General features: G+C 45.4%; 1 protein-coding gene across 6 annotated transcripts in view; it reads right to left on the bottom strand.

Moving 5' to 3' along the window:
• Positions 1-16,439, bottom strand: part of LOC122740281 (voltage-dependent N-type calcium channel subunit alpha-1B-like) — a 225,947-nt gene that overhangs the window by 55,177 nt on the left and 154,331 nt on the right. For all 6 annotated transcript variants that reach the window (XM_043982276.1, XM_043982270.1, XM_043982274.1 and 3 more), the window contains 3 exons: positions 14,705-14,788; positions 9,776-9,781; positions 1,439-1,555 (listed from right to left, as the gene is read on the bottom strand). In XM_043982276.1, coding sequence (XP_043838211.1) covers positions 1,439-1,555; positions 9,776-9,781; positions 14,705-14,788 — 207 coding nt within the window. The remainder of the gene's footprint in view (positions 1-1,438; positions 1,556-9,775; positions 9,782-14,704; positions 14,789-16,439) is intronic.

Below are 16,439 nucleotides of genomic sequence, written 5' to 3'. Positions count from 1 at the left end.
AGGCTTACAAGGCAGGCTTCAATATGATAAGTTTTGATCATGATAAAAATAAAATTACATTTCTCTAAATTTTACCATTTATTAAGCACCTTCTTCACAACAACCCTAAGGTAGGTAAAGCTATTCCTCAGATCGCACCATGGAGTCAGTGTGGTTTCTTAGATAGACCACTTGGCTTCAGAGGACCTGTATTCAAATTTCAACTATACTAATTCCTTCCTGTATGACCTTGGTCAAGTCATTAGATTTCTCTAGACCTGCTTCCTCCTTTGTATAATGGACTAGATAAATCCTAAAAACGCTCTGAGGCTCCTCTGGCTTTAAAGAGTCTGTGAGCTAATAAGTAAAGGAACCAAGACTTGAACTCAGGTCTTCTTGACACGGCTGCCTGAATTTCTCATTTGTGTGATCAGGAAGCTGAGGTTGATTCCAGTTAAGTGATTTGCCCAAGATCACACAATGAAAAAGAGACAAAACTAGGGGTATGCTAGAGTCAGCTCTCCAGCCAGCTGTCAAATTTTCAGTGTTCTGAACATTTATACTTCAGATATCAATAAATGCTACAAACCAGGGCTTGATGTATTGCTTTGTTCATTATCTAGATTTAAGAAAGTGATGGAGAAAATGTTAATAACACGGATTAAACCTACAAGTGTGTCCTGTGTACATTTGGGAGGGGGAAGCTAGTTGTTAAACATTTGCCAGCACATCCTGACTAGAACACAGATTCGTTGATACCTGGTCCACTAGCCTTGTCACCAGACCCGTATATGGCTTCAGTGTGGTCCCTTGGTGCCTCTATCAGAGGCTACAGAACCAGCATGACATGTCCTGTGTTTGTCCTAGGAAATGTTTCCCAGATTCTCATGTGTGAGAAGAGAGAGATAGAGGATAAAGGGCTTAACTTCACACAAAGGCCAGGAATATGACAGTATAGTCCCAGGAGGTGGGGCCTGGGTGATGCTTACAAAGGGACAGTGACTTGGAGCAGCACATACCAAGCAGAAGAAGCAGTTGCTACTTGCTCCCTCCCTGGCCCTGGATGGGGAAGGGGACCCTTTGTGGTCCACTGCTGCTTGGTCCCAGACCAAGGACTAGACCCACTTCTAGTTTAAGGGAAATACTCCCTGCTTTCTTCTTCCTCTCTAATAATAACTAACAATAATAGCCTACATTGATATGACTTTAAAGGAATCAAAGTTCTTGGCGTACGTTATCATATTTAAGCCTCACAAACACTCTCATGAGGTAGAGGTCTTATTAATCCCATTTTACAGATGAGAAAATCAGAGAGATTAAAGCACTTACCCATGCTCATACAGTTAGTTTGAGTGGTGGAGGTGAGTTCTGAATGCCAGTTCTCCTGACTCCAAATTCAGCTATCTACTCCACCACAGTGTCTCTTCATTGCCTGGCACAGCAGCCTCCCCTCACTCACCTTGAAGGACTGAACAAAGGTCCACAGGAGAATTCGGATGGTATAGCCCTGGCGAAGCAGCTTGATGAGTCGGGCTGCCCGGAAAAGCCGCAAGAAGCTGAGATTTATGAAGTTGTTCTGCAAAGACGAAAGAACTTTCTCTGACCTTTGGAAACTTACCCCCATGAGAACACCCCCACCCATGCCACCTGCCACCCCAAAGAAAAAGGGTTAAAAAAAGAGGTTAAAAAATAAAATAAAAAATTACCGCTTCACGGTCTAAGCAGCAATCGGCCACCAGAAAACCTTCCAAAAGAAAAACTCGTCATTGCAAATCATCTCACATGCAGCAAATCAGAGAAAACCCCATTCCACTCCAGGGCCCTCCCTTCACCAGGGCAGGAGAGAATGATCAGTCCTGGACACACCATCCTGGGCCTGGGCAGGCCTTTTCTAAAGCCAGCTCATTGGCTGGCCTTGGAGGGCAGGACAGGGCCCTAGAGGGAGGGGGTCTCCTGCAGCCTTGCATCAGTGATCGAGATTGGGGTCTCCTGCGGTGCTTAGCCAAGAAGGGGCCCAGTTGCCTGGCAGGGCTGCCCACTTGCCAAAGCAGAGCTCCACAGGAGAGGCCAATCCCCGATGTGCATCTGGCCAGCCTCGACAGAGGGTGCCCCAGAGGAGCACTTGTCCCTCCCTTACCCGAGGGGACCGAGCAGGGAACCTCCGATTGAGAAGCAGGGCATTTTACCCAGTGGACACCGGGCATGTTCCTCAGCCGGGACCACTCAAGGTGCCCATCGCCTTCTTAAGAGTTCAGAGTTATTCCCCTTGAGGTACGGCAAAGGCTCTTGACCTGGGACTTTGGTGACTTTTCAGGGAGGGCAGAATACATGTAGCTCACCTTTCCAAAACAGAAACAGACATGAACATGTTTCTCTGCTCTATAGGTGGCTTGAGTGGAAAAGGCACCCGTCCCTCACCCCAAGAACTCGAGCCCCCAGTAATCAGGGAATCACAGCAGCAGGGACAGAGGGACACCAGGAAGGCCCCGTCCAGCCAGGGCTTCCCAGAGAGGAGCTGTCAGGTCCGAGCACCTTCCCAGCTCTTTCTTTCCTCAAGCCTCCTTTGACCACAGGGTATCCCCTTGGGTGAGTCTCACCCAAACTTTCCTCGAATTGGAATGTATTAGTTTGTGCCCAGTTCCTGGGATGGCCCCTTTAAGCATCAGTGCAGGGGAAACCAGTGGGTGTTGTGTCGGGCTAGTGCCGGCCCTGCCTGATCAGGTCCATGCACATACCAGTCTGAGTGTGTTGCTTTGATTGAAAAAAATACATATAAATATACACATAATATGCAAAAGCAGCTTAGATTGACACAACTACCGTATGTCAGACTCAGTCATCAAATAAAGAGAAAAGAGACAAACACAAGGGTGTTGAATGAAACGGCGACAGAGGGGCCGAGCTCCCTGGCGGCCACAGAAGCAGGCAGTGCAGTGGGAAGCAGATGCCAGGGAAGTATAGACTCTCCTGGGCTCTCCCTACAGGCAGAACCCAGGCCTCCCTCCTCACAGAGCTTCCTGGGACCCCAGGGCACCAGAGAAAGGAGAAAGGCCCTGTGAACCACACCTCCAACAGAGACACCTGCAGTGTCTCTGGGCTCATCGGGCTATTTCTTTCTCTGCTTTTGCTAATCCCCCTTCTTTGAAGAATCACTAGGTTCTAGGAAATGGGTATATATTTCTAATTTCCTCTGAAGACTTTTGGTAAAGTGTTGTTTGCTCCTTTGCTGACCACAGGCTCTCTGGGAACCCAAGAGAGGGAGAGAAGAATTTAAGATGCAGGACTAGCTGTGTGACCAAGGGCAAGTCCATTCATCTCCACTATCTGCAATGTGGAGAAGAGTAATAACTGACATAGATAGATTATCTCACAACATTGTTGAGAGGCTCAAAGGAGAAAATGTATGTAATGTACTTTTTTTGTGAGGCAATTGGGGTTAAGTGACTTACCCAGGGTCACACAGCTAGTAAGTATCTAAGGTCGGATTTGAACTCAGGTCCTCCTGACTCTGGGGCTGGTGCTCTATCCACTGCGCCATCTAGCTGCCCCTGTAATGCACTTTAAAACACCATTTAAATGTCGGTTACTATGGTCATCTATAGTGTTGGGCATCAGTGACACAAAGGAGGACAAACTCTTTTTCCTGAAGGGTGGGGGAGAAGAGCCTCCAGGCAGAGTGAATCATGGGATCACATGTTTAGTTCTGGAAGCCCAATTAATCTGTCCTCCACATTTTGCAGATGAAGAAACTGAGGTCCCACAAGGTGACATAATTTGTCCAAGGTCATATAGGTAGCTGGAAGCCCAGCTGGGATTTGAACCCAGGTCCTTAGACTCATTCTTTCTACTGCTCCACATTGTCAGAAGGGAATGGGCCAAAAGGTGTTCGTAACCTCAGGCTGAGGGTACGTGTCTATTTACAGGGGTCTAAGGGCCTGAGAGGAGAGAATAGAAAGGCTTTCTGACATTCTCCTCATCCCTTCTGTCAGGGGCCAGACTCCATTACTTTGTAAAGAGCGGGATAGCCTAACAGAATTCCTCTTTCTTTATCCATCTGCTAATCCCTGGTTACAGAACAGTTCTACTCTTGCAGCTGAGACAACGTTTTCCTAGGTCTCTCCTGGAAGGTCACACCTTAGCCCAATATAGGGTGGAAATGGCAGAAGCAGGTTCCCTCTTTCCGGATTTCATACTGACAAGCCTGCCCCAAGCCAGTGGGACCCATCTAGCATCTTATCACCTTTCTAATAAATTTGAGATCTGGTAGCAGCCACAAGGCAGAACCACCTGCCCCAAATTAGCTGTTCCTCAAAGCTAAGTCCATATAGGAAATCTTCTGTGGGAGGAGAAAAGGGAAGGAGTTAGGGAGAAGACAGTCAAGAGGGTGAAAGATAACCCTAACTACTGAGATTCTCCCTGAACTCAACCTCCATAAACTTCTGTCTCTTAGCCTAGTATTTGCTCCTCTTCTCCTAGGCCAAGACCTCACAACTCACACTCCCAAGGGGACTTAGAAGAACAGGCCCCCTCAGGCAGCCCAGGAGAGTCTAACTGGAGAAAGTAGGTAGGGAGTTCTGGCGGGAGCTGCCCCTGGAGCCTGGGGCTGGGAGGAGTACTGCCATGGCACCCACTGCTGGGTGCTGGGGCATCTCCCTCCAATCCATAACTGCTCTAGCAGTTTTCCAAATTGCGTGCATGCAGGATGGCAGGGAAACACCAGGACAGTATTCCACAGGTCCCCTTGCTGCCCACTGAGTCACTTCTGGCTTGGCTAAACTCCTTTAGATGAATGCTCTCCATCTGCCCGATTGTTTTCTGTTGCACAAGAGCATCTCCATGCAGTGGTTACAAGCCCCTAGTGGGACTTCCTTTCCTTGGCTTTGAGATGAGGATGATTTTCTACCTGGAGTAGTGTCAAAGCTTCCCTCAGAGTGAGTGAGGCAGGCCCCATGCCTAATGAGCTATGGTGCAAACCCAGGGAGACACAGGGCCTTGGGCTTCAGGATGGAACAACTGTAAACTGCTTAGTTGTAGGCTGCTTGCCTCCTGGGATCTATAAGCTTCATTCCTGGGAAAGAAAGCAGTAGTAGTAGCCTGGCAAGGCTAGAACAGAAGGTGCAGGGATCCAAGCCAGCGGGGCTCTGCTCTTCTGCAGAATCATCAGGGAAGAAGCTATGGTGAAGAGATCAGGGACCTGGCTTCCAGCTCCAGAGCAGTTGTCCAGGGCACAGATTGCTGCTGGGGTTGTTCATTTCCATTGGTTGCTAGTCAAACAAAAAGTGGCAGCCACCCAAAGTTCCCTTGTAACTGATTTGTGTGTATCTTGCATATTCTTCCATTTATGTGTGTTATCTCCTCCATCAGAAGGTAAGCTTCCTGAGGGCAGAAGGCTATTTTAGCACTTAATTTACCCAGAACTTAACTCAGCTGCCTGGCACACAGCCAACTACAGTTCTGCTTAGCAGATACTTGTAATAAATGTTTGTTTGATTGATAATAAATGACTGATTAATTGATTTCCATAGTAGTATTTGGGGAGTTCTTCTTCCAGTATTATATAGGTGGGAATTTAGGGACAAAAACTCTTCTTTTGAAATGCTCTTAGGGAAGGTACTGATTTTCCAGAAGAGGGAGAGAACAGGCCCCTTCCTGAGTCCTTGGTTCCAAAGTTGAACCCCTAGAGCCGGGGAGGGAGAAGGAGCAGTTACTGCCCCAGTGCAGCTAGAAACAGATTAAAATGTAATTGGGGAAAAATGTAATTGGGAAATAGTTAACAAAATAAATAAAAACAATAAAACGTAGGTAATGGCAATTTGTGGTTTTCAAAGTCAATATGTAGACCACAGGGATTTTTCTGTAGGATTTAGCTCCCTCTTCCTATGTGAATCTGATGTCACTACCCTAGAGAAAAGATCTCTCCTGAACCGGGGACAGAGTTCACCCCCAGCTGGCCATGGGCTTCCCAAGAGTGACAAAAGCTACCACAGGGCTGAGGGGTCTCAGTCCTAGGCTGGTTTCTAGAGCAGTCTGGTCACCAAAATGGACACCAGCAGTGTCGAGGCATCACCATCTATTCCAGAGGTCTAGATCTGATCGGAAAGCCTCAGCCGGTGAAAATTACATCTGCTGAACTTCTGTCCTCTGTCACCCACATTCACACCTGGTTCCTCTAAATTTTCTCCCCAACGTCTTGCCCTTCCTTTTCGCTCCCATAGTCACTAGAAGAGATCAGGCTAGTGTAAACAGTGTGGCTCTCCCTTTCCAGTCAATTATGCATGTACTGCTAGATGAAGCTTCTTAAATTAGCAGAGCCTTGCCCCATGTCACTTCCTCTTAAGCAACTTGCAATGGCTCCCCATATGGGATAAAATACATATGCCTCTGCCTGGCCCATTCCAAGCCAATCTGGCCCCAACCATTCTTTCCAATCTTATTTCTGACCATCTTTGAATGAACCCTACAATCCCAACAGATTAGTTTGCTCCTTGTCCCCTGGGCATTCTAACCTCTTTGTTCTTGCTCCCCTCACTGGTCCAGTGTGGCCTCCCCTTCTCTCATCTTATCCAAATTCTACTCATCATTTGAGATCTAACTCAAGCCCCCTCTCTTCCATCAAGCCTTTCCTGACCAATGCAACCAAAGGTGCTCCTTTATTTCTCTGTACTCTTCCTATGGCTTGTCTGGCTTGCACCACCTTGTGCTGAGCTACTGCTTCATGTCATGCTGTTTCCTCAGTTAAGCAGAGCCCCAAGAAGGCAGGGGCCTTGCCACCTGTCTTTCCCATAGCACAGCTGAGCACAAGATCTTAAACAAAATAGGCAGTCACAAAAGAGGACAGTCACCCAGGCCTGTAGCCTGGAATCCACAATCATCTTACCTACGATGTAGTCGCCACTTCTAAGTCCCTTGGACCCAAAAGCAAACATCCCTGTCCTCAAGGAGCCTTCACTCTCTCAGGGAAAATAACGTGTGACTATATAAATAAGTACAAAATCATCACAAGTAAACAGAAAGTTTTGGGGGTGGGGGTGGAGAAGGCATTTAGCAACAAAGAAGGAAAGGCCTTCTACAGTAGAAAGAGGAGCTTTGAAGGTAGCTAGGGCTTTTAAGAATCATCTCTGACCCCTTTTCTTCCTTGCCATACTTGCCATGTGCTGAGTTCTGTCAAATGAACCCTTATGATCCCACTCGTATCTATCTTTTGTTTTCCTTTTACTCCCATGGTCATCGCCTCAATTAAGGTCCTTATCACCTCTTCCATGTATTCCTGCAATAGTCTCCTAAATGGTTTCTCAGCCTCCAGTCTCTTGCTACTCCACCCCTCCTTCACACAGCTACTGAAAGAATCTTCCTTAGGCACAGGTCTGATGATGTCACTTGTCTGCTCCAGAACTTTTGATGTCTCCCTATTACCTCTGACATTTAAGGCATTCTACAACTTGGCTCCAACCTACTTTTTGGGCTTTATTTCACATCATTCCCCTTCACATACCCTACATTCCAACCAAACTGGACTACTTCATATACTATTTCCCACCTTTGCTTGCAATGTACTTCCTAGCTCATTTTATCTGAAACTCTCCTTTTGCTTACATCACATAATACTATGTACTATATACTTATATGTGTATGTGTTGTATTTGCCTCTTCTCAGAGAATAGATGTACCTTGAGAGTAGGAATTGTGTCCCTTCTTTTAACCTGGTATTTCTAGTAAAAGTTAGCATTGTGTAGCAGATAGAGCAGGCCTAGAAATTAAAAATACCAAGGTTCAAGGGCTACTTCTTAACACACACTGGCTGTGTGACCTTGGGCAACTTTTCTGTGCCCAACACAATTCTCTAAGGTTATAAGTTACAGAGAAGGTGCTGACTTGCATTGATAGAGGAAGTTTCATCACTTGAGAGTTCCCTATACCAATAAAATCACAGGTCTAGATTCCTATCTGGTCTCCCCAGTGCCAAGCAGTGATTAACTCATAGCACTCACTTGATAAATTGTTTACTGATTCTAACTGAATTTTCTATCTATTTCCCCCATAGCATATCAAGCATAGAGCCCTCTGCACAATAGGTATTCATTAAAGATTTGTGAACTAATTTTTTCTCTTGAAAATTTATCACCATGAGACCCAGAAGGATATGGTCTTGGCTTCAGGATCCTGCCAAGCATGGCATTCAAATGCATCTTCATTCCAAACTATAATTGTTTCTAAATTTTAGTAGTCCTCTTCTTTACCTTTGTCACACACATGCACATACACATGTGCGCATGAATGAACATGTACAAACAATTCTCAAAAGGACATAGTAATCCTGAATTCCAATGCCTGAATTCCAATGCCTGGCCAGTCAGCCAGGGTCAAAGTCATTCATTCTATGTCTCTGTTCCTGGAATAATTTAGGAAAATGACCCCATAATGGAGCCTGACAGCAGTGTCTACGATGCTCCTTCCACAGAGTCATAGGCCCATGAATGACCTCAGCCCAACTTTGCATTCCAAGTCCTGTGGCAGGAGACTGGGGGCTCTTAGGGGCCTCCTGGATGATGCCTTGCCCAGCACTGATGAAAGTAGAATACAAGCAGTGGGAGGGAGGGCAAGGAGTATGTAACTGTAGCCTGTGGGGAAGCATATGAGGTTTGGTGGGGTCAAAGACTGGCTATTCTGAGCAGAACAGAAATCGCTTGGCCAGAGACATGAAAAGATCAAGTGCTGTTTATAACCCCTTTCCGGTTTCTTATACAATCTTCTTTCTTGTTCTTTGTATGTTGAAATGTCTGTATTTGTTGATGACCATTAAATTCTCACCTAAAAGAAGATCAAGGGAGGCCAAGGAAGAAGCAGGAGAGATATGGAAGCTGGTGACTTGCCTGTGTATCTCCTCCCCTATTTGATAACTCTAGGGGGTTGGAGACTATCGTGGTATCAGTGGTCCAGGTCACGTCTCATGTGGCTGCCAAGCCCCCACGAGTAATGTATGTCAGTGCATGTAGAAAGCAATATGATGCTATAACATCAGATACAGCCCAGTACAATTCATCTGAATCACAACAGCCAAGTTTGCTTCTGATTTCTGTTCCCAGAGAAGTCTCTGTTGATACTCTGACACACTGGACATGTCCACCAACGATTCCAAGAAGCTTTAGTTCAGAAAGGGCTGGCCTACAGCATTTCCTACTTTACCTTTCCATGAATTCTGTTTCCTGTTTCTGGGCAAAGTGGAGGTGAAAGTTCTCGTGGCCAAGCCAGAAGAAGAGACCAGAACACAATCTAAAGGAGTTGACAGCAATTGTGCAACAGAAACACACAGGGCAGAACAAACCTGCCCTCCTGGCTAGGCTGTGTAAACAGGCAGGATGGTGAGGGTTGAACAGACTGGTCCAGAGCCAGCCTTCAGCAATTGAGGTCTTTCCCAGGATTTGAGTCCTTTCCAATCCAGGGGCCAGCTGAACCCCACCCACCCCCTACTTAGACACTGTCTAGACCAAAATAATGCCTGTGGTTGTTTCCCGGCATCCTTTTTAAAAGAGGCAGCAAGACGCACAGCTGCTGCCGAGAGCCCAGTGCCTGCCGGGAGCTTCTGCCGGGCTTTAAGGCCCAACAAGCCAGAGAGAGAGAGAGAAGACACGAGGAAGCCAGCTGGGTCCAGGACAACAGCGCAAGACACACACATACTGAGCCTCGCCAGTGCAAGGGAATGCTGCATTTAAAGAACCAAAGCGGGGGAAAAGTAAACAGAAAGACGATCAAATCAAAACAAAAAATTGTAAGAACTGTTTAAATTCATGAAACCAACCGTTTCCTATATGTGATGTTTTCATGGATGGACATTGGCAAGATTATTTACAAAGTGGGGTATTTTTGAGCAGCAGGCGCACAACATACAGACGGAGACATGGGTTTTCGCATTGTATGTTGATTGGATGGCGTGATTCAGCAGGTAGGTTAAGGAAAATAAGGAACAAAACAGAAAACAAAAGAGAAAATGAGTCATCAGGACAAGTAAAAAACTCAAAACTCTGAAAACTTCACTGGAAGATTATTTAATTGGGGTGGGGGTAGAGGGTCATTATTCACATCCTCAAAATGAATCACACCTAAACCTTTCTTTGAGAACCTTTAAATTCAAGGGACTGGGTGGGAATTCTTTGCATTTCTGTCTGTAGTGCAAACTTGAAGGCATTTTGTGGGCACATGGCATGTTTTGATTTCTAAGCAAAGAAATTTTGCTGGAATTTGATGATTGTTTGATCCTAGCTCGAACACCCTCCTTCTGCATGCCCTCTGACCCCAACAACCACACACACACTCTCATATACTCTTCTTTCCCAGGGGCAGGCCCAGCTAGATGTCATTGGCTTGAGTTGGTTAAACATTTGGGTGAAGAAAATGACATGCGAGGTTTTGTCCAAGGAAGAAAACTACTTCCATAAAGGACGTGAAGCCTGACAGACAATAGACCCAAGAGACAGCACAATGAATCTCTTTGACCTTTACTTGGTAAGGGTAGAAAGGCTAGGGAGTTAAGGTTGGATTTCACCAGGGGACTAGGGGTAATATAGAGGTTTGGGTAGTGTTGAGAGCTTCCATTGCTCAAGTTGTCCAGACGAATTCCCTTTTGGGGTACTGGATGCAGAATCTACAGCCAATGTGACTGGACATCTGCCTTCCACAGGAAGGCCTGGCAGGCAGCCAAGGCCATGGGTCTATCAGAAATGGAACTTATTCTAGGCAGGACAGGCAATGATCAGCATGAGACCACCACAGTCTGGGGGGCCGAGAAGGCTCACAGAGGCCTAGAGAAGGAGTAATCCAGCTCATTTAGAAGCTCATCCAACCCTCTGCCAATAAACTCACTCCAGAAGTTGGGCCTTACCTGCTCAATAGTTTGGGTAATGATGCTCACTGCAGATTTGAGCCAAGTTATTTTCCCACCTGCACTGTATGTGTTACGCTAGGTTAGGATATAACTTCACCCTATGCAGGACACTAGTCACTGTTTTCTATTCAGCAAGGCAGGGAAATGAATGCAAAACCACTTGAGCCTGCAGGCAAAGGAGCTGGTAGCTAAGGGTTTGAGGTGGTTGCATTTTATCAAAATAAACATACGATTTCCAAGGAGGGACCCACTCTGTCCAAGGGTCTCGAGTGCCCCCAACCTCTTAGAAGAGACAGGTTTATGCCATGTTGACTATAGAAGGAATCAGGAACCTACCATGCCTGGTTCCATTCAAATAAATCCTTCGTGAAGGATCATGAAGATACTGCCTTCCTGTCTCTACCTGTGGAAATGGTACCCCTAACTTGGTGAACCTGATCAGTGTTGATAGCCACTTTTTTTGGCAGGGCAATGAGGATTAAGTGACTTGTCAAGGGTCTGAGGCTGGATTTGAACTCAGGTCCTCCCGACTCCAGGGCTGGTGCTTTATCCACTGTACCACCTAGCTGCTCCCTAATAGCTATTTTTGATAAGTTATACCAAACCAGCCCCTGTTTTCTTTAAATAATAGGGCCTTTTTCATTTATTTGTTTGTTTGTTTTAACCCTGGATTTCTTAGATAAGTAAATTCGGTGCCCCCTTCATTTTCTGAATTGTTTTGAAAATCATAGACTTAGAGCTGGAAGACACCTTAGAGATTATCCAGTCCAATATTCTCATTTCAAAGATGAGAAAACTGAGGCCTAGGGAAAAAAAAAAGGAAAGTGATTTTTCCCAAAGGTCAAGCAGGTCTTAAGAGGAGTGACAAGATTCAAATTCAGGATCTCTGTGTTCAAAATTCAATGATGTTCCCACTGCTCTACACTGCCAGTGTCTTAGGGATATTGAGAAAGATGATAGCAAAAAACTAATAGTGTGTGTGCCTCTAGTCAAATAAAGGATCTCCTGGAAGCAAAGTGCTTCTTTTAGTTAATTATGTAAACAGCTCAGAAAATTTATCTACTATTGAGATTTGAGGGTAAGGATCATTCAACATAGGATCAAAATTTTACTTGATTTTGTGTAGAAACAGCAAAGGACTGAAGGATTTCTCTGCAACAGCTGGGGAGAGATGTAAAGCACAAACTCCCCTGGCATGGAAGCCCTTTCTCTCCTATTTAGATTTTGCTAGATTCTCCTATTAGAGAATTTTGCTTTCTCTCCTATTAGATTTTGCTGGGTACAGAGGAGACTACCGAAAAGAGTCTTAAGATCTGTCCTTCCAATGACTATGAACAAATTGAAAGAGTTTCCCAAGAAAGATAAACATAAGCTAGCTCTGGCATTGAGGTTGCCACCTTTACAGATGTAATGGGGTTGGCCCTTGAAAGTTCACCTGTCTGGGGCATAGATCTGGTTGAGTGTTCTGAGATAGCAGCTAATGATTTACATGACAGGGTGGTTGCTTATTATTTATATATAACTTACTGATAAAGTTACAAAGAACATGCTTTGGGAGCAGCTAGGTGGCACAATGGATAGAGCACCGGCCCTGGAGTCAGGAGTACCTGAGTTCAAATCCAGCCTCAGACACTTAACACTTAACTAGCTGTATGACCCTGGGCAAGTCACTTAACCCCAATTGCCTCACTAAAAAAACAAAAAACAAAAAATATGCTTTTGCTTCCTACTGCTATCTGCCATTGAGAAAAACAGAAGTCCAGTGATACTTCTCTGCATTGTACATGTTATTCTTAAGAGGAAAAACAAAGAAGAAAAAGGAAGAAAGGGGAGAAGAATCTATCCAAAAAGCAGAGTTGAATAGACTTTTGCCAATATTAGGACAAGGGTTGCAACCTTTTCCTAAAAATGTATAACCCTACTTCAACTGAAGGCATCATTAAGCCTGAAGCTGGAAGTGATGGATACTCTGGCTGCTGTCAAGGAGAAAACCCAAGCTAAGCAGAGAAAAAGCTTGGAGAGTGGAACACTAGAGAAGAACTCTAGCAGACCTTTTTTGGTCCAGCTCAGGTGCTATGCCTAATGAGGTGTTAGTCCAGCATAGCATAGCTCAGCTGAGTTTAGTAGTGGAATCATTTGTTCACACAGAGGCTATGCTCATCAAGAAACTTTTATGGACAGTTCCCAACACAGAAAGAAAATTATTAAAGTCTATAGGGATCCAAAATGCCCTGCTCTTGAGGTAGAAGCTGTTTGGGAATCTTAACTCTCTAAATGAGACCTGATAAGACTTCAAGTTTCTGATGTGCTATCACAAAGAAGGAGCCTTAGACTTGCTCTGCTCTGGTGACCGAACCAGAGGAAAGGAGCAGAAATTGCCAAGAGGCCAATATGGGTTTGATTCCAGGAAAGACTCCACAGTAATGAAAACTGTCTAAAAGTGAGATTAGCTGTTGCGGGGGAGGGGGGGCGGGGCTTGGAGCATGAGCCCCTCACAGAGAGGAACATGGATGACCACTTGTTGGCATATTATAGTGGGGATTCCTTTGGGTATGGATTGGACTAAATAGCAGCTGAGATGTCTTCCAACTCTAAGATTCTATGCTTTTGAGATTTATGGGCCCAGGTCAGAGGAGAATCCAGTAGGTTACCCTGCTTCAAATGTCCCTTCTAGACCCAGATCTGGGCTGCTCTTCCCAAGAGTCAAGCAACATGGCAGGATTAGTGAAGTTTCTGTCTTAGACCATCCTCACTTCTATGTCTGCTCCTCTCCATAGTCTCTCCTTCCTGAGTGTCCTCAGGTTCTTCCCATACTCATACCCTAACAAAACCTTTCAATCACACTAACTCATTCACACTAAGGTGTGAATGACTTAAAAGGTCCCATATGCAGTTTTTTCCAGAAGTAGTTACATTTTCATAGGGAGCAAAGACTTGAATCAAAGTAATGAAGGCAGCTCCTAACATTCTGACATTAGGAAGGTAGGAGATATTTAGGGGGTTGGGGAAGGAGAGGAGTTGCCTCAGTATCTGCTGCCTCCTGCTGATGGAGCCAGCCCAGGTGCTAGGAAACAGGTACTGCCTTTCCACTGGCCTAGTAGACAAGCTTCATTTGTTTACAGTCAAAGCCCTCTCAGATATGCCTTCAGAGACCAAAGGACATAGGACTAAGAAAGCCACTGTTCCCTTCATAAGGCTAGGGATAGCTACCAATTGCCACTAAAGGCAACCTGAGCCAGCAGTCATGTGACCTTTTGCTCAGATCTAGCATTTGACCCACTGACCTAGACTTCTCTCTTAGACTTCAGCTGTTGGTAGAGAAGATCTAAGACTTCCTTCCTTCTGGGAGGTACAAATAGTTGTCACTATGGGACTCTGCCTTATCTATTCTCTTGCATCTCAGGTCCCCTTAGACTTGAGGACACTTCAGATAAAAAGAACCCAGTCCACTCACAGCTCTGCACTGTGCCACTCAATTAGCCCCTTGACAACCCAGTTAATCCCTTAAATCTGGGAATCCCTTCTGTTATGACTGGTCATGCACTGATCAAATTCACCAATCTGCCACTTAGCTCTCTTATTCATTTCTACCAGCCTATATACACCCTTGTTTAGGAGCCTGTTTAGCTAAGCTGGGCTTTAACTTCCCGCTCCTGACTCCTCTTAAAGGAAAGCAGCCCCAACCTTCCTGAAAAGGGAGAGCTCCACATGGTTGCTGGTCCTCTCTGGAAGAAGAAGCAACAGCCAATCCTGGAGCCTCTGGGAGGGACAGAGGAATAAGGAGAATACATTTGGGAAGGAAATGTTTATTCTGACAATGAGAAAGGGAAAAGAAATCATACTTACCGCAATCTCTGTTACTAAAATATCAGTAATACTTCCCAATACTGTTACAAAATCAAAAACATTCCAGGCATCTCTGAAATAATTCTAGGAGGAAAGAAAAAAAAAAGGACAGTTAATATTGTCTGACTGATGATGAAACTGCAGAATGAAATGGGAACTGGAGGAAGTAACATTGGGATGGGTGCATGGGGCAAAGAACTAACAAAACCATGAACTCTGCATGACCACAGTGTTAAACATTCATGGTTAAATGTGTTGGCCAGGAGTACAAGCTGGAAAATGACCAGAGTCCACATCTGGCTTCCAAGAAAGACAGGCTTTTGAGTTGCTACCAGGCATTGCCAGATTTCAAATAGACCACATGGACAGTAGGACCTATAAGATGCATGTTTATGTGGACAGGGTCCCTTGACTAGAGACATCATGTAAGTGTATAATTGTGGACAGATCCATAAACATGATCCCAAATGACTGCACAAATTCATCCCTGGAAGACAATGGCCTAAGAGGTTGTTGTTTCAGTCATATCTGACTGAAATTGTCCATCTGTGTGACCCCACTTGGGGTTTTCTTGGCAAAGATGTTGGAATGGTTTGCCATTTCCTTCTCCAGTTAATTTTACAGATGAGGAAACTGAGGCAAACAAGGTTAAGTGACTTGTCCAGGGTCACATAGCTAATAAATGTCTGAGGCCACATTTGAACTCAAGATGAATCTTCCTGACTCCTGACCTGGGATTCTATCCACTGCACCACTTCGCAGGCCCACGAGGAGATTCTTAATTTAATGGTTGGACTTACCCATTTAGGATGGGTATTTGGACAAGGGCATCTCCTCCCCTGAGGCTTTCCAAGGATCATGCCAAGCTCCTCCCCAAACCTTAAATTTTAATATGTTAGGAAACTCTTGGTTTCCTGTCATACTTGATCAACCATATCCTAGCATTAGAATGCCCACATTTTGAAGAGGAAGCCCTGACCTGGTCATGAGAAGAACTATACTGCAGTGATAGCCAGGGCCCTACATGCTTCAGGACCCCCCTCTTCTGGTTTCTTGCCTCTATGCTAACAACTCAGGCTCTTCTGAGAGGTCCTAGATGGGGTGGGGCATGAGGAATGAGGTAAAACTCCTCTACCTACAGCTGAGCCACATGGCCCTTGTTTGGGCTTGCTGTAGGGAGCACTGGAGAAGAATCCATGCTGGCTGGTGAGCAAGCCTCCAGGGTGACAGCTCTTTTTCATGATCCAGCACTCCCAGGACCAAGAAGAAGAGTCAGCATCCTCGTTAGCCTAATGTCCACTGCCCACTGGCTTCTATTATCACTCTGTAAACTCTCCAGCTCTGAAGTTCATGTCATGCAATGACACCACCCAGTTCAGATCCTCATGGCTGTCACCTACTGACTGCCACTCCCACCTTAATGACCATCACCTGGATCAACATTCTCTCTAACCCCTGCCATCATCCAAGGTGAACCCAAAAGTCATGTCAATGGTCCTTCCTGGTCTCCTAACAACCTTCCCAATGCCAGGAGACACTTGGTCTCAGTGGTTGCCCCTTAGTCATCACCATCACCCAAACAACTCCACCTCTAACATCTGGTCTCTGCAATTCCCTTTTGTGATCACAATCTTTCCTTTTCCCACCCCATCACCTCATTCCTCCTAAACTTGCTTTTTATCCACATTGTGACCTCTATCTCTTCAGTCCCTATCACTTCCTTTTTCCTAGTTTA

Source organism: Dromiciops gliroides, chromosome 2 (assembly GCF_019393635.1).
Source record: "Dromiciops gliroides isolate mDroGli1 chromosome 2, mDroGli1.pri, whole genome shotgun sequence".
Lineage (NCBI taxonomy): Eukaryota > Metazoa > Chordata > Mammalia > Microbiotheria > Microbiotheriidae > Dromiciops > Dromiciops gliroides.
Note: the sequence above shows the minus strand (reverse complement) of the source record. Positions and strands in the feature narration are given on the sequence as shown.